Source organism: Odontesthes bonariensis, chromosome 16, assembly GCF_027942865.1.
Source record: "Odontesthes bonariensis isolate fOdoBon6 chromosome 16, fOdoBon6.hap1, whole genome shotgun sequence".
Lineage (NCBI taxonomy): Eukaryota > Metazoa > Chordata > Actinopteri > Atheriniformes > Atherinopsidae > Odontesthes > Odontesthes bonariensis.
Window position 1 is genome coordinate 6,383,167 of NC_134521.1, and position 21,665 is coordinate 6,404,831.

General features: G+C 42.1%; 2 protein-coding genes across 3 annotated transcripts; both read right to left on the reverse strand.

The window, feature by feature from the left end:
* Positions 1-390: 390 nt before the first annotated feature.
* ddx52 (DEAD (Asp-Glu-Ala-Asp) box polypeptide 52) lies at positions 391-9,110 on the reverse strand. 2 transcript variants are annotated; one of them, XM_075487114.1, is made up of 15 exons: positions 8,962-9,110; positions 8,502-8,733; positions 7,946-8,088; positions 7,566-7,751; positions 7,338-7,481; positions 5,912-6,023; positions 5,743-5,815; positions 5,414-5,617; positions 5,223-5,313; positions 5,006-5,128; positions 3,317-3,467; positions 3,063-3,138; positions 1,293-1,364; positions 925-1,213; positions 391-731 (listed from the first exon to the last, which is right to left on the reverse strand). In XM_075487114.1, the coding sequence occupies exons 1-14, from the start codon at positions 9,046-9,048 to the stop codon at positions 934-936; spliced, it is 1,974 nt and encodes a 657-aa protein (XP_075343229.1). In that variant the 5' UTR covers positions 9,049-9,110; the 3' UTR covers positions 391-731; positions 925-933. The 2 variants fall into 2 exon arrangements, with proteins under 2 accessions (XP_075343229.1, XP_075343228.1); XM_075487113.1 differs by having other exon boundaries at positions 392-731; positions 8,493-8,733.
* An 823-nt stretch (positions 9,111-9,933) lies between these two features.
* On the reverse strand, positions 9,934-21,592 carry heatr6 (HEAT repeat containing 6). The gene is made up of 20 exons (XM_075487547.1): positions 21,292-21,592; positions 20,020-20,127; positions 19,762-19,902; positions 19,562-19,677; positions 19,232-19,346; positions 19,037-19,138; positions 18,766-18,930; positions 18,439-18,680; positions 18,140-18,314; positions 17,837-18,043; positions 17,301-17,400; positions 16,266-16,654; positions 16,049-16,171; positions 15,877-15,963; positions 15,044-15,178; positions 14,837-14,959; positions 14,622-14,746; positions 13,119-13,215; positions 12,725-12,929; positions 9,934-12,534 (listed from the first exon to the last, which is right to left on the reverse strand). Exons 1-20 carry the CDS (start codon positions 21,583-21,585, stop codon positions 11,960-11,962), a joined length of 3,624 nt encoding a protein of 1,207 aa, XP_075343662.1. The 5' UTR covers positions 21,586-21,592; the 3' UTR covers positions 9,934-11,959.
* Positions 21,593-21,665: the final 73 nt, after the last annotated feature.

Genomic DNA, 21,665 nt, shown 5'->3' on the forward strand with positions numbered 1-21,665 from the left:
TCATAAGCATTTCCTGGAATGGGTTATTTTTAGATATTTTTAAACTGTATTTCCTGGCACTTTACATTCGACTAAATCCTGTAATTATAACCCTGAACACCGATCAGTGTACCGATGCATGTCCTATCAGCACCTGTTTTTTCTGGTCAGAACACTTCTGATGCACCTTTTATTGACAACAAATCCCCTTCCCTCCTTGGTCCTAATGAGAGTTATTACTTTTAAAATAGGTATTGTGAGCTTCAAGTGGCCTAAAGATGCTGAGTTTTATTGTGATCTGATCTTTGATCAGTCAGAGGTTGGAGTAAATCTGGTGCTTAACACAACACATCAGTTCTACAGCTTTGAGCAGTCTTTATTGTACCATCCAATTATTAAATCAAATTAACCAGTCATCTCCTTTATTACCAATATGTTGTCCATTGCTACATTATAGTTCCTTACCAGCACTAATAAAAAAAAAAAAAACATTGAGGTTTCATGCTACCGTGTTCCTCATATTGTTCATTTTAACCTTTGTTTCTTCTTAAAGGATTGGAATGTGTGTTTTGGCTGAAGAATGTAAGCAAACAAATCAACTGTATAAAGATTTATTTTATACTCTCTTAATACAATGAAAACAGACCAAGTTGTAAAAAGGAAAATAAATAATCCTCCATCCGTCTTCTTTTCAGTCTGCTTGCATCACCACCTTCTGGTCCCCGTTCGGCACCTTTTTCTTCCCATTTTTCCTGGTGAGGGCAAAAAGAGAACATCAGAATCACCGGGAATTAAACAGACGAATTTGTCAGAGAGTGGGAGGAATTTTCAAATCATGTGAACGCGACTTTACATTTTAACATTAAGGATCATTTAGATGGCTGGTGGCCAAACGTCAGGGACAGTGTTTGAAAGTTATTGTACAGTGAAGAACACCCTCCTTACTTTTTTAACTCAATTCGATGCCAACGTCTGAGTCGCTTTCTTGCGTTTTTCTGTCTGTCCTTGTCTCTGAGCTCCATTCTTCGTCTTCCTTCCGTTTCCTCTCGTCTTCTTTTCCCCTTCCTGCTGTCCCGTCGCCGTCTGAGGCCCGTTCGCTCCTTTTTGCTCTCTACTTGGCGACTGCTTCTGTCCTTTTGTCTGCGCTTTGCCTTTCTTCTTCATCAGGAAGCGAGGAGTTGTGCAAATTGTGCTTCTCTTGGGGGGCCTCCTCTCAAGTCTCCGCTTTACTTTGCTGAAACACAAACATAACGTCCACACCAGGGTGATCCCAGCTTTGAATGACAATAAATAAAAGGGAAAGCCTCCGTTACCTGTGGATCTTCTTGAAGCCGATCATGTAGTCGGGCACAGGGCAGCCAGCTTGTTTTATGACGTTTGCAATGCTGTTCAAGTGAGATACACAAACATTCAGCATATTTCTCATCTGATAGTAGGGATGCAGAGGCAAAAAGTCTTTAACCTTTTCAACTGGTTTAACAACATGGACTTGGAAATAAAAGGTAAAAATGTTGGGAGGGTAACACTTTGTGTCCTCACTTTTTCCCTTTGTATGCTGCTTAAACTTCTTAACCCTCATACCTGATTTTAAACAACTTAATTTCTGAAAAGGGACATTTTTGTCCCATTTTAAAACGACCTAAAAACATCATATGTTAATGTTTTTTTCCGCTTTTTTTCCCCCGTAGATCTTTTATTCCACTTCAGTTCTGATCATAACTACCAAGCTTTCAATTATTTTCAAAAATGTAACCCTTTAAATACTGGTTTACATGATGTAAACGCCAATTTCTGTTAAAAAAAAAATTAAAAAAAAAAAAACACACACAAAAACTGCTATATTTTCAATATATAGAATGCAAAGTGGAATTGTGGAGCGGGGATAATTATGGTCTGGGATATGTCAATGATCAGCAACAACACTGATTTTTAATTTTTTTGCTATGTCTGATTTAAAAAAAAAAAAAAAAAACTCCTTAAAGGTAGGGTAGGAGATCCTGGATTTTGAGTCCAGCGAAGCTGCATTTTGAAAATACACCGGTAAAAAGTCCTAACCCTTTTCTTCACTTTCCCCCCGAAGGCACGCCTCTAGAGTACATGAACGCGCACGAGCACGAAGGTGCACGAGCGCTGTTCTGACAGCAAGCATCGATCCTTGGCGTATTTAGTATTTAGTATATGATAACTATACGTTTAATAATGCTAGGTGCTAGCCAAGCTGGCTCTAGTTTAGCTTCCTGCCAAGCTTCTGGACGCGTAATTTGTTCACGGAGCAGGGTACGCGCACAGGGGGGGAGCAGATTGTAGTTTGATAGACGGCATCAGAATCCAATCATCGTTAACGGTCCTTTCGGTATGATTGGATAGTGTTTTTCCTAGATTGTACGTTCTAGAGGCCACTAAAACTTTTCATTTTTGTGTTAAAACTTTTAATTAATTGGTTGCAATGGGGGTGTGAAGAGTATTTCAAGCAATATGTAAAAAAATGCTCCAGAAAAAGAACCCCTACCCTGCCTTTAATTTCTGAAAAGGGACATTTTTGTCCCCTTTTAAAACGACCTAAAAACATGTTAATATTTTTTTTCAGAAATCTTTTATTCTACTTCAGTTCTGATCATAAACTACCAAGTTTTCAATTATTTAAAAAAAAATTAACCCTTTAGATGCCAATTTGAACTTTTTAGCCCACATTTTAAGCCTTTAGGTGCCAGTGTTTTCAAAATATGGAATGCAAAGTGGAATTATTGAGTAGGGATAATTATGGTCCCTACTATACATACATACATTTTCATATATAAAATGAAAAATTGCATTGTATATGATGTGTGTTTCAAATTCGAAAAAATAGTCAAAAAATGCACAACTGGACCAAATATGATGAGTATCACTATTTCCAGTGTGAAATTAGAGGAGAAAGTACACCCCAAGTGGACAAAAATGTCCCCTATCAGGGATTAGGGTTAAATTTCTGCTCCTCTCTTGAGCACGACATGCACATTAACACCTGGCTGTGCCTGAATTTTGCCATTTGATGACCAGTCTGCCCCTCGATATAAACAAGCCGAACAGTCTGCTCTTCGTACCTGCGCAGCAGCGGCTTGTCGTTCTCTGTAAAGAGGGTGACGGCCTTCCCCTGGTGCCCGGCTCTGCCAGTACGACCTGCGGGACAAACACAGAGATACAGAAGGAAAGAGATGGGCAGAGGGTAAATACAGGGAAACATTACTGTGGCAGAGACTACGATATTCGTCTTTTCATTTTTATTGTGACAGAATCATCTGTCAGCAAGCAGGAAAAACAGTAATCGCTCAACTTCTCGTTCACTGTTCAGACTGACCAATTCGGTGGATGTACTCCACGGCGCTGGTGGGGAAGTCGTAATTGAGCACAAGGTTCACTCCTTTGAAGTCGATGCCTCTGGCGAGCAGAGCCGTGCAGATCAGGACCCAAATCTTACCGGAGCGAAAGCTGTTCACCACGTTGTCCCTCTGAAACAGACGAGCCACAGAGAAGGAGGCGTAAAGACTACGTAAACACGACGGCATTTCAGCAGCTTAAGCCAAGTTTTTTTTCCCCCCAGAAGTTGATTTAAAGACCTACTGGACGGATGGAGAAATTTAGGGGCACTTTGGTGTAAAAGGTGAAAGAAAGAGGAAACGCAAACAACAGTATCTTAACTTTCTTGTAACAACGCCTTAGACTGGCTGTAATCGCTCATATAGACACCCGCACGTTCTCTGACTTCGGTTGATCAGCTGCTCCTGAGTGTGCCGAGAACAAAGTGGAAGCTCAGAGGGGATCGTCATCTCATTTGTTTTTAATTCTCCTGTTCTCTCTGGTCATTTGACACTTTCTGAGATGTTAAAGTTGTGATTTTATGCATCTTAATGAGCTTTTGTTCATTTCATTTTTATGACTTTTACTTACTCTTCTGTACAGCACTTTTAAAGTGCCTTATAAACAAAGCACTAGTATCCTCATCCGATTAGATCTTTCTACTCTACGGTTTGTATTTCTTGCTCACACTAGAGTGAATTTCACATTCATCGTGTTGAAACAGTTTTAACTACAAAACAAACTTTTCATTAGAATTTCTACCATTTTTTTCTTAAATTTGTTCCTGATGTCTATTTAATGCCCCAGCTGTAGCTGCCAACTGTAACCAGCAACATTAACTAACCAGTGGGTAGGCATGTTCAGTGTACCGGTACTAAATTAGTTCCAGGGTACTGAGGCATTTAAATCAAATCAAATTTATTTATATAGCACATTTCATGTACAAAACAATTCAAAGTGCTTTACATAAAATAAAAGCATTGCAGCAGGGAGTGGAAGAAGCATTAAAAATACATAAAATAATATTAAGAGAACCAAATAAAATAATTTAAATGAATATAAAAACAAGCAACAGTCTAGATAAATTAAAAGATATTGTGCAGATATCATGCATAGACACATGAAAAAAGAAATGTAAAACGATACTATACTGCGCTTGGATGAGACCGGTACTTTAAAAAAAAAAAAAAAAAAAAATTATGTTGCCGCGGGATGTTTAAAGGGAAAATTAAAGCTGCATTGCAATTAGCTACCACTTTCTCTGGTTTAAAGAGCCTATTTATATTATTGTATTCATTTTAAAATTGTGTTGTCTGTGCATTAGAAAAGCCTGTCTTTGTGGTATTCTATTTCATTTACTGATGCATAGTTACAGTTCTAGATTTTCTATTAAAATAAAGTCAATAATGACATTTTTTGTGTTCTCTTTTTATTTGGAAAAGTATCAAAAAGTATCGAAATATATGTTGGTACCGGTATCGACACCAAAATGTTGGTATCGTGACAACATGAAGATGGGCTACAGTGAAAAAAAGGAATGTTGTTTGTTCCGCTCGCCTTGTGCTCGTCTTTGGCATTTTCATTACTTGAATGGAAAATGAATGTTTAAGATATATTAGGGCATTATTTTTTTTGAAATTTTACTCTTAATTGGGGAAGACCGGAGTGCGTGACTGGTTTCTTCGAGTACCTGCTGCTGCGTGCGCTCTGCATGGATCACATCCACGTTGATTCCTTCGTACACCAACTCGTGGAAGAGCTCCCGCGCTCGCTCTATAGACTGAACAAACACCAGCATGGGAGGCATAAAACCCTGAAACACCGGAAGGAGAACACCCTTTTAACCAACCTCAAAATGCTTAATAATTAAAAAAAATAATACTCTCATCTCTCTGGTGTGTGCATACTTTTTTGATGATGTCCCTCATGGCAACCAGCTTGCCATTCTCCGTCCCAACAAAAAGCAGCTCCTGCTCCACCGTCTCCACCGCTGCATTTCTGAGCAAATCAGTTTAGTTTGTTTTTTTAATATGAGGAGAGGAAATTTAAATTAATCTAAAATCCACAGGAGTAAGCAGTTCCACGGGATGGGCGTTACCTGTGTCCAATGTTGACAGAAACCAGGTTGTCGAGGTTCAGGCGGCACCACTGCTCTACCTCTGACGTGCACGTGGCGCTGAAGAAAGCCCTGCGCACCTTTGGACTGGAGCAGGCGAGAAAAATCGTAGCCAGCTGCTCCCTGAAGCCAGACTTACCGTCTTCAAAAAGCTTATCGGACTCATCGACAACCAGCCACTCCACACTGAGCAACAACAACAACAACAACAACAACAACAGTTAAAAGTGGAGCAGAGGTGGAATGACCTGCAACAAATGTCTCCTGTTAAACGGAACAGACTACGAAAACAAAACTGTCAGATGTTACACCTGCTTAAGTCAATAGCTGGAGGATCCTGGTTGAGAAGGAAGATGAGTCTGTTTGGAGTACTGACGAGTACATCTGCACACAGAAATGCAGGATTAAAGAGTGAGCAAAGGCAATACCGTTTCATGCCCGCCCCCCCCCAAAAAAATAAAAACATCTGCTACATCTTACCGTATTTTTTGTTTGACTGCGGTCCATATTTCTTGGCAGCGAGGGAAGCTTTATCTATGATGTGAACTCTGAAGCCGACTCCCTCTGACAGGCGGAGCAGCTCTCTGTAGGTCTGAACACAACAAAACCGATCACACGATGGTGAAAGCAAACGATAAGACCACAAACAAGATAAAACTTCCGCTTAACTTCGAGCTGTAAACAGGATCGACAGGCTCGTGTTTCAGGTCTCTTCACAGTCATGGAAACGATAGTTTTTAAGAAATGTGCTCATTTGCAGAGTTATAATCAGTGAGTTTTGAAGGTCTTAACCCATTTAGGCCTAAAACGCCTGGAAAAGAATGCCTGTAAAACCTATGGGCGATTTCAGAAAGACCCCCTAAAACCTGAAGTTTTTCTGGAAATTCAGCAATTGTGTCAACGCCTACTAAATGATTGATTTCTCAGCCTCTGTAGCAGATAGAAACAAAATTCAAAAAGTATTTGAGAGCTTACACCTGTGGCTTTCTTTGGAAATTGAGTTAATTTACATACACCTTCACGAAAATAGAAAATGTGAAAAGTAAAGTGCAGGAACAGCACTATTTTCAATAAAAAAACAGTAATAAAATAAAATAAAAAGTAAAGTGCAGGAACAGCGCTATTTTCAATTAGAAAACAATAATAAAATAAAATTTAATTTAATTTTATATTTAAATGATTTATTTATCTATTTATTTTATCGCCAGTAATCTCTTCGTACTGGCAGCACAAGGAGTCCATACACATTCCAATAAACGTTTTCATCTCCGGCACAGTTACGTGGGACCACCTTGCCATCTTTGCTCGAGCTGGAGTCTGAAGTACCTGCTCACTGTATCTATTCGTCTCGGAAACGAGATGCGCCCAAAGCTCCTCAGAAAATATGATTACATGCCTGCAACGGTGTGGCATCCGCAGGTAAACCGACTTTCAACCCTTCAAAATCATCCTTGTCGTTATCGTCATCTTCAAACATATGTGCTGGCCATAAATCTCGATGAATTGGGTCAGCACGTTCATCAGCATCAATGATGCGCCATCATCAAAGCCAAGAAACTCCTCAAAATCGCTACCGTCTGAAATGTCTTCCCACTGAAAGTCCTCCATGCTTGTTCAATGTAACTTAACTTCAAAACAATGACACGAGGAACATGACGACACTCTCACGTGTCTATTATAATGCATTTCATTGGCACAGAGGTCAATAATTGGTGCAAAACAACCTTATACAGGAAAAAAGGCGTGTACGCTTTCCCGGCCTTAAAGGTAGAATAACGCAACAGCGCCCCCGGCTTTAAAGGTAGAAATGCGGCAATGCTTTCCCGGCCTCAATGGGTTAAAGACAATAATAAAATAAAATCCTAAACGACATTAGAATCGCGTGCACGTGTGTGTCATGGCGTACCTGGCTGGCCAGTTCTCTGGTGGGGGAGATGATAACGGCCCGGAAGCCCAGATTGGCCGGCTGCTGCAGGCGGGCGAGCAGCGGGAGACAAAACGCCAACGTTTTTCCGGACCCGGTGGGAGCGCAGGCCAGAAGCTCTCGACTCTGAAAGGGGAAACCGGACTCGTCAAGACGTCCTCTCGATCCGTTGCACCGTTCATCAGCCAGCAAATGAGAGCGTGTACTCACGTGCATCATGAGCGGTATCGCCTGCATCTGGATCGCCGTCGGCGAGTTCTGCCCAGCGTCTCTGAGGTTCTGAAGGATGCGCGGGTTCAGATGGTACTCGGACTGCAGCTCCTCGAATGTACACACGGGGTCGGGCATGTCGCAGCCGTGCACATTTATGCGGTGTTGAGATCTAATACGATTCACCTTGAAATCAAACCAAGAGAAACAGATTTTAATGATAAATCTAGAGAACAAAGTTACAGCTGGAGATGGTGCAAACAGAAAATAAAATAAAAATTAGTAGTTTGTTGTCCTTCAACTGAGAGACACCTGGTTCAATCAACGGACTTAAATAGCAGCAGATAAAACCGCTGATGTCTTTGAGTTTCTGTGAAGACCTTTTCTTGATGAAGATGTTTCAGCCTCTTCAGCGAGGAGGATTTTTCCTTCCCTTCCCCCTGTTGACTTTGGATCTTTCTCTCCGATGAGGATGTCCAAGCGATGCCACCTCGCTGCGTCTTGTTCAGTGAGCCGTCACCACCTGGAGTCAAACAAACAGGAAATGGAAAGTTTGTGCCGGCCTGAAGATCTATATCCATAAAATTATGTACAAAATACATTGTCGTGACAACTCTCAAACTGGGAACACGGGAACAAAAAAAACCCAAAGAAAAATTACTTTAACAAATGAAATGCAAACCAAAACCCTCTTTCAAACATCTTTGGAATAATATGTTACCACACAAGAGCTATAACTCAGCATCACTTTCACTGCTTAAAGCACAGATTCATTGTTCATTCATGGTTGAGTCCGATGCTGTCTTTCCACAATTGTTTGAATATGGTTCCTAAAAGGAGCAAGTCCACACATATCAGACTGGGAATACACCGATAAAACTAAATACAACTGAACATTTGAAAATGAGTCGAGAAGCAAACACTGACCTTCCTCACCCGTCTGGTTCCTTTTCCTCTTTTTCCTCTTGCGTTTCACGTCTGTCTCTTCTTCTTCAGTCCTTTTGCCTCCTGCTTCAGAGTCTTCACTATTACCCATATCCTCGTCTTCTTCTCGTCGTTCCTCCTCATCCTGGGTCCAGCTTTGGGCTCGATTGGCTGCTCCTGTGCCAAAATAGTCGATCACACAGAGCGGGTTCGATGCAGTTTCCCCTCCCTGAGACCTGGCAGCCTTTAAATGAGACAGCAGAAAAACTACGTGGATGAGCTTATTCCATTATTACTCCAACAATTTGTCAGAGAATGCCACCCCACGCCCAAAAAGCATAATACAAAAACGCTGCAGTGTAGCACAAATGAGGGTTAGCCAACATGCAATGTAGCAATGGCTCATGCATCGGTAGCATGTAGCAGCACTATTTCCACCCAGCGTTTTATCTGCCACGGATATCAAGGTTACCTTAAACCGAGCGGCATCATGACCGAATCTCTTCAAGTCGAATTTAGCTCCGGCTCCAAGTTTTCGAAACAACTCAAAGGCGTCCATTACGGAGGCAGCAGCAGTAGCAACAGCGTGGTGGGTCCGGATCCACGCAGCACCTATCAACATCCGGGTCATCCACCGCTGACTTCCGCTGCCCCCTACCGGCCGCTCAATAGTAACGCAACCTAACTTTTGAATGTTTCATTAAAAAAAATTTTTGTCACCTTAAATAAAGACACGTACGGAAGAGTATTAGGGCCAGGCATAATAAAAAATAATAATATTTGGCCTGTCGAGATTAAAGTCAACATGTCGAGAATAAAGTCAACGTGTCGAGAATAAAGTCGAAATGTCTTAATCTCGTTATGTCGACTTTATTCTCGACACGTCGACTTTATTCTCGACACGTCGACTTTATTCTCGACACGTCGACTTTATTCTCGACACGTCGACTTTATTCTCGACATTTCGACTTTAATCTCGACATTTCGACTTTATTCTCGACACTTCGACTTTAATCTCGACACTTCGACTTTATTCTCAACATTTCGACTTTATTTTTCGACTTTATTCTCGACATTTCGACTTTAATCTCGACATTTCGACTTTATTCTCGACATTTCGACTTTAATCTCGACATTTCGACTTTATTCTCGACACGTCGACTTTAATCTCGACACTTCGACTTTATTCTCGACACGTCGACTTTAATCTCGACACGTCGACTTTATTCTCGACACTTCGACTTTATTCTCGACACTTCGACTTTATTCTCGACATTTCGACTTTAATCTCGACAGGCAAAATATAAATATTTTTTCTTATGCCTGGCCCTAATACTCTTCCGTAGACACGAGACGAGTAAATGACAGTAATTTTAAAAACAGAATATTGTACTAAAATCAGTATCGAAGAAGTTAAAGATAAGAGCCAGTAGATTTCAATTTAATGATTAATAAAAATTTTAAAAAAGCAGCAATGCAGCTTGTGTTACACATGTACTGAATGAACAAAAAAAAAAAACACCATTCGTTTTCATTTCATGTTTACATCTAAATATTTGTAACAACTTCTGCTCTGAATCAAGAAAATAACTCGTCTCTACAATTATTCTACTGAAAATGATACTGTGTGAACATATCGTGAAAGCATCATCTTCCCCGCTTTGTTTTCTTTCCAAAACACTGAACGCTGCTGCTGTGTAAAAAGAGTACGGTTGCACTTATAAAGCAGAAATACAGAAATGTGGCAACTTTATAACCACGATTGAACGCAGGAACTTGATAATTTTGTACCTCACTTAGATCCAGGCTGAAATATCAACGTGATAAATGCGATGTAACAGTTTGAAATCAGTCATTTTCAAGGTTTACTTCCAGGTTACACTTGTGCAGAGCTGTTAAAGGCACTTGGCTTGTCGGTGCAAGAACTTGCCAGAGTTCTTCTAGATCTAATCTAGTTTGTGCATATAAACAGAAAACGACTCCATCAAGTTGAGCTGATGGATCTACAGGCCTCGTTGTTGCACATAGCTCTATACCATCAATGAAATTAGAGATGCCCCTCTAATGGTATTGCACGATGAAAAGGAATCTTAACAGCTAAAATGTTTTTTTTTGCATAATAATGTATTTTATTTGAGATACCTAATGAAAACTGCATCTCATTGTACAAATTTCAAGAAGTGTCATGATACAGAGGGACCTTTACATTCTTCACTTTTAGAAGAGTCAGGAAAAACAATATTGATACAGGAAAAAAAATAGATAAATTAAGTGTTTTTTCATTTAATTTAAGATCAAAGAAATTCTCAAAAGCCATAAAAAAAAGAAAGAACGAATGTCCAGTCTGTCAGTTATTGTTGACGTGGAACAATGGATAGGCATCATGACTGAAATAAATATATCAAAATGTGTTTCACATATACACTATATTGCCAAAAGTAATCACTCGCCCATCCAAATATTTAAATTCAGACCGCTTCTACAAACATTTGTGAAAGAAAGGGTCGCTCTCAGGAGCTCAGTGAATTCCAGCGTGGCACCGTGATAGGTGCAACAAGTCCAGTGGTGAAATGTCCTCGCTACTAAATATTCCACAGTCAGCAGTCAGTGGTATTATAACAAAGTGGAAGCTATTCGGAACGACAGCAACTCAGTGGAGACGCATTCTCTGGAGTGACGAATCACGCTCCTCCATCTGGCAATCTGATGGACAACTCTGGGTTTTGCGGTTGCCAGGAGAACGGTACTTCTCTGACTACATGTGCCAAGTGTAAAGTTTGGTGGAGGAGGGATTATGGTGTGGGGTTGTTTTTCACGAGCAGGGCTCGGCTCCTTAGTTCCAGTGAAAGGAACTCTGAATGCTTCAGCATACCAAGAGATTTTGGACAATTTCATGCTCCCAACTTTGTGGAAACAGTTTGGGGATGGCCCCTTCCTGCTCCAACATAACTGCGCACCAGTGCACAAAGTAAGGTCCATAAAGACATGGATGAGCGAGTTTGGTGTGAAAGAACTTGACTGATCTGCACAGAGACCTAACCTCAACCCGATAGAACACCTTAAGGATGAAATAGAGCGGAGACTGCGAGCCAGGCCTTCTCGTCCAATATCAGTGTCTGAACTCACATTTGCGCTTCTGGAAGAATGGTTAAAAATTCCCATGAACACTCCTAAAGCTTGTGGAAAGCTCGGCCAGAAGAGTTGAAGCTGTTATAGCGGCTAAATGTGGGACGTCATATTAAACCCTATGGATTAAGAATGGGATGTCACTTAAATTAATGTGTGTAACAGCAGGTGAGTGAATACTTTTGGCAATATAGTGTATATCATGTTTAATTATTTCTTAATTTATAAGCGATCACAGAGCTCGTCAACCGCGTCTTTGTGTTTCTGCTCCGACTGTCTGATCTATCATGATCTCAGTTTTTTTTTTCTTCCAAACAGAATCCTGAAACTGCAGATGTGCTTCTTCAGGACTCTTCACATATCTTTAACAAATCTTCCAGGAAATGAACGACCTCGTCCTTTCCTTCCTCTCCTTTCGCTTCCTCCCCTTCAGGCTTCAGCCCCTTCAGTCTGGTCAGAGTCTGCTCAAGTCCAGCAATCCTTTGCTGAGGGTGGCAACTGCCCCCCACCGAGTCTCTTTCTTCATCTGCCTCTTCTCCTCCTCCTCCTTCCTCTGCTCTAAGGTACTTGATAATATGCTCTTTGATGCTCCTTCCTTCTTCACTCGCTAGCGAAGCCCCGAGGTCCGGCATGTCCTGCGATTCGCTGACGGCGAGCAGGTGCAGGAGAGCTTGTGAGAGCGTGTGTCGCAGGCTGGCACTGTAGCGGTACTCCAGGAAGTCGTTTGTGTCTTCGCTGTTCTCAAGCGCTGTGGCCAGTGAATGCCACACACAGGCGAACCGCTTTGTGTCCCCGTAGCAACTGCGAGAGGCGGGAACCGCCAGGGCGGCGGCGGATTTGATCCGGACTTTAAAGTTCTTACAGGAAGTGACAACTTGGCAGAGGGCAGAGAATGCGTCGTGAGACCATGGAGCTGACACTGGTAGAAAGACACAGAAGCTTAATGTCAAATTTGACACAAACGCAACATTCATTAAAAAAAAATTTAAGTCAGGCAGAGCTGGAAGCAAACCCTCATTTAGACAAACATTAAGAAAGAGAAGCCTCTTGGGTGTTATAGTCTGAGAAAAGTTATCACGCAGATGAAAGCTCTCGGAATAAATACTTACCGAGGGGCAAGGCGGGGTTTCTGAAAGCGTTTCCCAGTGCATAACAGGCGTTCCACCTGACCTTCATCGTAGCTTCTGCCTCGACAGTTTTAACCAGAGCACGAACGGCGTCTTCCAGAGGGCGCTGGAATACCGACCGGGTCATCTGACTCTGACGCAGGAAGTGAAGCAGATTTCCAAGCGCTCTCACTGCATTACACTTGACCTGCAGGGTTAAAGGAAGGAAGGAAGGAAGGAAGGAAGGAACCGTGTTCATTGGGATTACTTCACTCATAAAACATACACAATAGGTTTCCATCCATGCAGGTCGCACTGCCTTGTTTATTATTTTGTTTTACCATCCAGAAGCTTTGGAAATAACTCCTCTTGTGTCTGAAAGTATGGATATTCTCACCCTGTCTTTGTCAGCTGATGCTTTGGTGGCTGCCTGCAACATCTTGAGCAGAAGCATGTCTGACAACTCTTCTTGGAAATCCACACCGATGCTCTGCCTGATTAAAGAGAGCGAAGATAAAAACGGATTACAGACAATAAATCACTTTAAAAGAGGCTACGGTCAGTCGTGAAAGTCAGCAAAACCTTTAGAATATTTATATCTCTGCACAAAAGCAACCTAAATGTCATCAGATCTTCTCACAGATCCTTGAAGTAGAAGACGAAAAAAAAACCTTTTTAAACAAACGAGACAAACTATTATAGCTGGTGATTTATGGGGGTAAATGATCCCATGCTATACATCGGACAAGTCGTCAATCGATCGTAATGAAGAACAACAACAAACACGAGCTCCAAAAAGAAAGGCCCCAGTGGAGATTTGAAAAACTAACACAATTATTGCTCTTTGATGACCGAGACACAGTCTTCCCCTCAGTTCCAGTAAAGTGTTGTATAATAACCATAGGGGAGCAGTTACAGTGAGGAAGCTCACTCATCCAGAAATGATTAGTTGGGAGTTTTTGCTGAAAAAAGGGGAGGCACACAAATATTTCTCAATAGATACATTAACAAGTGCAGTAGTTATGTCTCATTTGTGCATGACTGCATTCATCTCCAGTAGACTCGATTACTGTAATGTTCTTTTAACTGGACTTCCCAAAAAGAGCATTAAACATCTGCAGCTCATCCAGAACGCTGCTGCTAGAGTTTTAACCCGGACTAAGAGATCTGAACACATCACAGCTGCTTTAAAATCTTTACTCTGGCTTCCAGTCAGTCACAGAATAGATTTTAAAAGCCTGCTGATGGTTTACAATCTGTGATCTGTTCAGAGAATATAAAGCCAGCAGAGCTCTGAGATCCAAGGACTCAGGTCAGCTGGTCCAGTCCAGAGTCCAGACTAAACATGGAGAAGCAGCATTTAGCTGTTATGCTGCAAACAAGTGGAACAAACTGCCAGTGGAGATTAAACTTTCACCAAATGGAGACATTTTTAAATCCAGGTTAAAGACATTTCTGTTCTCATGTGTCTATGTATGAAATATCTTTTAACTTATCTAGACTGTTGCCTGTTTTTAAATTCATTTAAATGATTTTTATTTGTTTCTCTTTATATTCTTTTATGTATTTTTAATGCTTCTTGCACTCCCTACTGCAATGCTTTTATTTTATGTAAAGCACTTTGAACTGTTTGTACATGAAATGTGCTATATAAATAAATTTGATTTGATTTGATTTGTTTATTTTGAGATTTCTTTTTATGTTCTACTCAGGATCTTTGTAAAAACATCAAGACTTTTAGGCCATTTCTGCAAAAAAAAAATACAGAGAATTCGGAGTTTTGATAATTTTTTTTACGTGGCAAAAGTTGGGCAGTATTATACAGGAACTTCTTTAAGAAATGTTAGATTTACTCCAGGTACAAATCACTTTATTCCACCCATTCACTCCGCCGTCTTACATATTAACGGTGAGCGTGTCCGTGAGGTTTCCGAGGGACCAGGCGGCTCTGGCTCGGACATTCGTCGATCGATCGTCCAGGGCGGCGAGAATAATGTTTGCGGTATCTGCCACAAACATCACATCCTGAGAAGAAAATCATCCAAGATGTGATCGCTCCAACTCGACAAAGATTCACTGCTCAGCGTAATCGTGGTTACTGGTTCGTGGTCCTACCTCTCTCAAACAGGGGAACAGTATGTAGACCCCCAAAGCTCTGACAGCAGCTATCTTCACCAGATAGTTATCAATGTAGGTCAGTCCCAGCAGCATGGTGATACACATCAGCTGCGTCTTGTCCTTAAAAATAGCATCAGGCATACAACCATGAGACTCGGTATTGGCTGGGCCAAACAGACAGCTGATCATCAAAGGGGAACTCACGGGCAGCTGGGCGAAGGCTTGCGGCAGGATGGAGGCGAGCGTGTCGCAGGCGCTCGCCTGCAGCGTGGGATGTTGTTCATTCTGCAGCGCTCCGTTCAGCGGCCCGCTCAACACCTGTGACCAAAACTGCACCACCTGCATTGTGTGCACAGAGTGTATGTGAAATTCAAGACAGAGACGTCAAATTACTATAAAACATTAGTTTAAAACAGGGTGCTTGCTCTTTTTCCAAATTAAAATTCCAGACCTTTTCCAGACTTTTTTAAAACTGATACTTTTTTTACCCCCCAAGACCTTAACTTTATGTACTTGTAACTTGTGTGCCTACTGCCTACTGCATTGGTTGAGATTGTACCAACTGTGTTTATTAGAAATGTTAATTTTTATAGGCTAGTATTCAATGAACAAATGCATTATTCACAGTAAATTATGCTTTTACTGATGAAAACGTTTCAAAACGTGAAAATCACAAGTACATGAGTTTCACATCAAACAAGTGTCACAAAAACTATCTATAAAAAATTCAGTCTCTTCACTCACATCTCATCCCGTTAGGCTAATACAGTACATGACCAGTTAGTAAAATTATAGTTTTATAGCCTACCTTCCTATTTCTCATTTCACAATGCCTTTGAGCATACTGTAAAATTCTACCATACATTTATTTTCCATGCTTTATTAAGACTTTCACACAAAATTCAAGACTTTTCAAGGTCTGGAAAACAGTGCTTCAAAATTCCATACTTATTAAGACTTTCAAGACTTGCGCAAGCACCCTGTTAAAAACAGATCAATCTTGGTGCAGTATGTGAAACATAGAAGTCTGTGCTTACTTGGTTCATGGAGACCCTCGAGCTCTCAGGAACATTGTTCTCTGCTCTGTACTGCAGGATTATTCCTGTACCAAACTCCTCTAGCAGCTGATGAAACATCGGAGACAGAGATGTTTGCGCTCGTGTCATTTTAATTGATATCAATGCTTACACATGCAGTATGGCGCATTACCTTTGCTCCATGCAGTTGGATGGAGGGGTCCGTCTCCCCAAGGCAGCGAGCACACACCTGCCCAATCTCATACAAACTTGCCTGAGTTAGAGAGAAGTAACCGCGCACCAGGTGAGACAGGACCTGCAAAAAAATTTAAAATAAAATAGAATAAAAAAAAGACATCTTAGAATTTCTGTTTTCAGCCATGATTTGCTGTTTTTAAATCACCCCTCACCTGTAGAGCTTCGAGGCGGACAGGAGACGGCTCTAAGGCCGCGTTGCTTCCTGCTCCCTCGCTGTCCGACTGGTCCTCTCTGGGCTGAGTCACCCGCGACACACAGAGCTGCAGCAGCCACGGCGGGGTTCTGTCCTCCTCCACCGGTGTGTGGGGAAGTGGGGGGGAGTGGGTGCGGGAGCTCAACTCGGAGGGTGTCGCTGGTGTCCGAGCGGGCGACCCCACCCCATTTCTCTGTCTCCAGCTGAGCGCGGTGTCCCGCGGCGTCAATGAGCCAGAGCCGCCGCTGTGGTCTGGCTGCTGAAGGAGAAGCTGCACCTCTGGGAGGGGCGCCTGAGTCGTCACTAGAGCCCCATACAGCTTCAGAACCGACACGCGCACATTCACATCTAAAGACAGAGCAGGGGTGCAATCAGAGGCAAACTTTACCGGCTTGCTCCCTTGGATCAGGCGACGGCATTTGAGTGAACTGACAACATACAGACCTCTAAATCACCACGTGCCCCTACAACATCCACATGGCTTAAAGACCTCATGATGTTTCTTAGTCTCGAAAAAATTAAATACAATATAAGAGGGGCTCCAGAGAAATTTGAGTTAAGCTGGAACTCGGCACTAGAATACATAAATAACTTAAAAACACTTGAAGATCCTTAAGCATTGATAGAGCATAATCTGACCCTACTATCTTACTCCCTGACCAACTTTTCTACTGTTTTTGTTTGTGTTTTTTTGGTGCTGCTGTCTCATATGTGTCCAGTTAGAGGATGTCTATATGTTTGTTTTTTTCCCCTCTTGATTGTATGTTGATTGGTAGTGTAAAGGACATATGTATATGCATCTCTGAAAGTAGCTTATTTAACCAAATTGTTACATACACGTTTTATTGTATGTAGTGAGGAGGACTGAAAGGGTTTGTTTGAAAGAAAAACAAGAAAATTGAAGCTTTCAATGTTAAATTGTAATTTTTATATGTGAAATCAATAAACATATCTTTCAAAAAAAAAAAAAAAAAAAAAAAAACAACATACAGACCTCTGTTGCGCACATAAGACCGGATCTGCTTCCAGAGAAGGGTGAGCAAGCCAGGTTTGAGACGGTGATAGGGAGCATTGCTCACCAAGTAGGCATGGCACTAACAGAGAGGGGAAAGGAGATGGTGGGATGTCAGTGATGGGCAACCGGCTAAATAGACAACACATCAACGACAGACCCACATTCATTCACAAATCAGTCGATATCAAGTACAAAGAGATGTAGCCTAAATGGGCAGTGTAGATTAAATACAGTCGTATAAAAATTAAAGTAGACACAATTCTAAAACAATACAAAATAAACTGCTTCTGGTTTCTGGTTTAGTTTTTGTTAAATAAACAGTGTCCCTGTGTAATATGACATGTGTTGCTATTCATCCAAGATTGGATTTCCCTACATTTTAGACCTAATGAAGACCAGACAGTTTATCTACATGTCCTAATACATATTTTTCCCCAACATGACTGTAGTTTGACAGAAAGTCCACGCTCGCTGGCTTCTCACACACACAGAAGTAAAAGCTTCCGTCACTGTACCTTTATGACCTGTGTGAGAGTTTGAGGGGAGGTCTCCGCTAGCAGAGCCAGACTGAGACCACAGTGCAGCTCTCTGATGGCAGTAGCCAGCGCGAAGGAGAAAGGCGTGTAAGATGTTCGAGGCGATGCTGTATCTTCAGCCACAGCCAGGAACTGACGGGAGCCATCCAATATGGCCGACAACACCTGAAGCGCACACAACCGCACCTCGAAGGGAGAGAAATGACAACAACATGTAACAAATGATCCAACGCATCCCTCACATCGAGGAGAATTACAACATGACTTAAGGGTATGTTGTACCTTTGGTGAAGGGTCTTTCAGAATAATCGTGAGGAGAGTAAGAGGCGCCGGTCTCCCAGTGGGGGAGTCAGGGATGAAAGAAGACCAGTATCCATACAGAGTCCTCTTCTCTACAGCTTTCACCACGGCTAACATACAGTGCAGCGCTCCCTGGCGCACACGCCCGTGGTTCAGTCTGAAAGGGCAAGAAAAGGCAGTTTACGGATGTTTTAAGGGATGGAAACAGGGGCATGACATGGATGAACATGGAAACATGTACAAGCCCATACGTACGTACTTGGGCGTAACTTTCTCTGTACCTTAATTTGCTTTGTGCGTTTCCCTCTATGTCAGAAAACTCTGAGTCAGAGCTGTTTAGCTTCCAAGACGGGTAAAGAAACAAGGCAGATGGTTTAGGCCCCTCGCCTCTGCCTCCTTCTCCTCCTCCTCCTCCTCTCTGAGGTGCAGGCACTGCCTCTTTATCCTCTTCCTCCCCATCATCTCCTCTGCTCTCCTCAGTTTTTGTCTTCTTCCCCTTTCCTTTGGATTTCCTCTTTTTATTCTTGAGAGAGACAAAATAACGTATCAATGATTTTGATGCGATTCCCATTACAAGTGAGACCAAGAAAAATGGAACCTGGTTTTACTTTTGAGGCTTTCCCTGGCCCTGTGGAATCCTTTGGTGGTTCAGAAGATTTTGATGGTTCGACAGGCTTCGGTCCAGGCAGACCCTCGTACTGTGGAAGGGGCGCCGGGTAAAGCACAGCTGGCCACGCAGCACCTACACCTGGAGCTCCCTGGAACATGAGCCTCTATGCAATGCACGAGCAGGACTTTAAATTAACTCATCACCAACACAAAGTGTTTGTCAAGCGAAAAAATAAATAAAAAAATCAAGAATTTGAAATGATTTTCTACCTTAAGGAGAGCCAGTACAGATCCAAGCTCTTCTCCTCCTCCAAATTTCCACTTCCCACCAGAGAGACAAAACTGAAGTCCCTTCAGCGCAGCGTGGACCACCTGCGCAGATGACACGAGGGCAAGTAGGTATCGTTAATCTACAAGTAATCTTTTTATTTTAATTAATTGAACTTTCAATTAAACACTCGGTACCATGCAGTAGAAAAGCTCGTCTGTGTTAGGGGGTTTAGGTGACTGCAGCGTTTTTAGGAAGACTCCGTAACAAATGCTTCTGTATTGATCATCCAGTGGCGGCTGACCCGGAATCCTGCAGAGAAAAAAAAACAAAACATCAAAAGACGGAGCACGTTGGGGATCGGAAATATAGAGAATATCTTTAACTGGGGATAAAAAGCAGTGCCCTCTTTATACACACATTTTTTCATTTGAATCTTATTATAACTGTTATCAATTTTACTTTTCGTATCTCAAATCGACATACAAACACAAAGTATGGCTGCTGGCTAACGTCAAAGAGCCTACCTGAGGCAGATGTTGGCCATGCAGGTGAGAGCAACACGACGCAGCTCCATATTAGGCTGAGATGGCGAGCTATACTGCAGGAGCACTCCGTCTTCATCCAGTAAGTCGCTGATATGCTGTGAATGAGGGGAATCTCAAAGTAAATGTTAAAAAAAAAGAGGCACATTACATCATCGCAAAGTGGATGTATGGATAATAACCTGGTGGCACTGGGGCCCATTCCCATATACTACTGTGGAGAGTGCCAAGAGGATATCCGAGTGTGTCCATGTACTGCATTTTTTCACCGCAGCAGCAGTATAGTTTACCAACACATCCAGTGTGTGTTCGTCCATTATCACCTTCAAAAAAAAGAGCAAGACAAATGCATTTGTTAGCGTATTTCAACTGATGATTATACAAAGAGTCCTCGACAGCTTGCAAAATGACGGAGAATAAGTTCTACTGCTGGTCGTTACCTTGAGCTGGTTGAGGAGATGATGCACCAGCTGGCAGAACTTGATGACTAAATGTTCTTGAGTTAGCGGCACAAGAGAGCTGGCGTGTTTAAGCAGGATGCACACATCCTGAAATGGAAAATTAGAGGCTCAGCATAACCCCTGAAGGCTTTCGCAGTAACAACAACAACAAAAAAAAGCCGTCTGGTTTATCCCAACGGGTATATTGGTTTAGTTTACTGAGGATAAGCTTTACGCAAATACAAAGATAAACACTTTGAGTTATTAATACCAGAACATACATTTTTATACATTTCACTTGACCTGCACCAAACAAACGTTCTGCCATCGCCTCTTTTCTTTGTCACGATCACCAAATACCACTTTCACCCACTCATCCACCGTCAGTGACTGCTTCTCTTCAGCATACTGTAACCAGTCTTTCTCCCGTACAGGTATCGGTGATGGTTTACGTTTACGTTTCCTTCAGCGGGTTTTTTCTTTACTTTGACGTCTTCACTGATGTAACAACATGTTTCCCTTTTCCAACACTTCCCCATTTGGTTTGTACTTGCACTGAACTTTAGACAAAGGTGACTGGGAACAGCCATCTTTTGACACTCCCAAGTTTAAGTTGAATTACCTTCTTGAAGGAGTTCTCTCGTCGTTTCCACTGACAGCTCAACTGCTGCTGTAAATCAGCCTGGTGTAATGGCGCTCTGAGCTCTGCGTTTTATCAATTATTTCGAGCCATTCGTTTTAGAAATGCATATTACAAGGCGATTCCATGACGTTTTCTTCTATTCGATCCAAAAAAATAATAATTACAGCAATTTCAGCTTTTTAGAGTTATGGTTTACAAAGGCAACATTTTTTCAGCTGTTTTAATTTAACAGGTATGTAGCTCAATATATCTGAGACATATTTGTGATATCATTATTGTCGTTATTCAAAGCAAGAAACAAAAGAACCGAATATAAAACAGTGCTGATCATTTTTGCCAAGGGTAGTAACAGGTCACAAGGTAGCTGCTAATTATTATGATGCTAGGTGGGGTTGCTTCCAAGTCGTTGTCATGGTATTCTGTGCTGTTGCCAAGGTAGCACAGAATAATTCTATAATTCTGTTTCAAACAGAAGCAGCAGAGGTATGTGGACACATAGCAGTCCAGTATTTATTCATGCCACATGTGGCAGCAGATCCAGAAGGAGCCCGTGATACAGTCTCGTAAACGCCCCTTATTTGAGAGTAAGCTGAACAATGACAACAGGAGCAAAATTAGCTATCCGTTACCTCTGGCCGGACGTTGATATTGGGGTCGAAGGTTTTGTTGTAGTTCTCCGACAGCAGCTGGTCAAAAAGCTGGTTGAGCTCATCTTTCAGCTGGCCCGTGTTCGGTCGCAGGGCTCGGAGCTTTGCGGCGCAGCGGGAAAACTGCTCCTCAGCCTCCGATAAGGAGTCGAGCTGCGAACCGTCCGCTGCCAGCGGAGTGAACGGGGCGGCTTCGGCGGACAGAGACACCGGGGGGAAAGAAGTAACATCACTACGTCCAAAAACCGGTGCTAATACTCTGAGAGGAGCCGCCATGTTTCCAAACTCCGGAAGTAGTTTTCCTCGTTAGATCTCTTTCCTCTTTCCCAAGCTCGACGTCCATCTGCGAGGCTCAT

Coding starts and splice junctions, on each gene's coding strand:
- ddx52 (XM_075487113.1), bottom strand. CDS start 9,048: ATGGACGCCTTTGAGTTGTTTCGAAAACTTGGAGCCGGAGCTAAATTC. Junction 8,734..8,961: donor ATGATGCCGCTCGGTTTAAG/GTAACCTTGATA, acceptor TCTCATTTAAAG/GCTGCCAGGTCTCAGGGAGG. Junction 7,482..7,565: donor CGATACCGCTCATGATGCAC/GTGAGTACACGC, acceptor TTCCCCTTTCAG/AGTCGAGAGCTTCTGGCCTG.
- heatr6 (XM_075487547.1), bottom strand. CDS start 21,585: ATGGCGGCTCCTCTCAGAGTATTAGCACCGGTTTTTGGACGTAGTGAT. Junction 16,655..17,300: donor GTCTTATGTGCGCAACAGAG/GTCTGTATGTTG, acceptor CTCTGTCTTTAG/ATGTGAATGTGCGCGTGTCG. Junction 15,179..15,876: donor CGAGGGTCTCCATGAACCAA/GTAAGCACAGAC, acceptor CACACAATGCAG/GTGGTGCAGTTTTGGTCACA.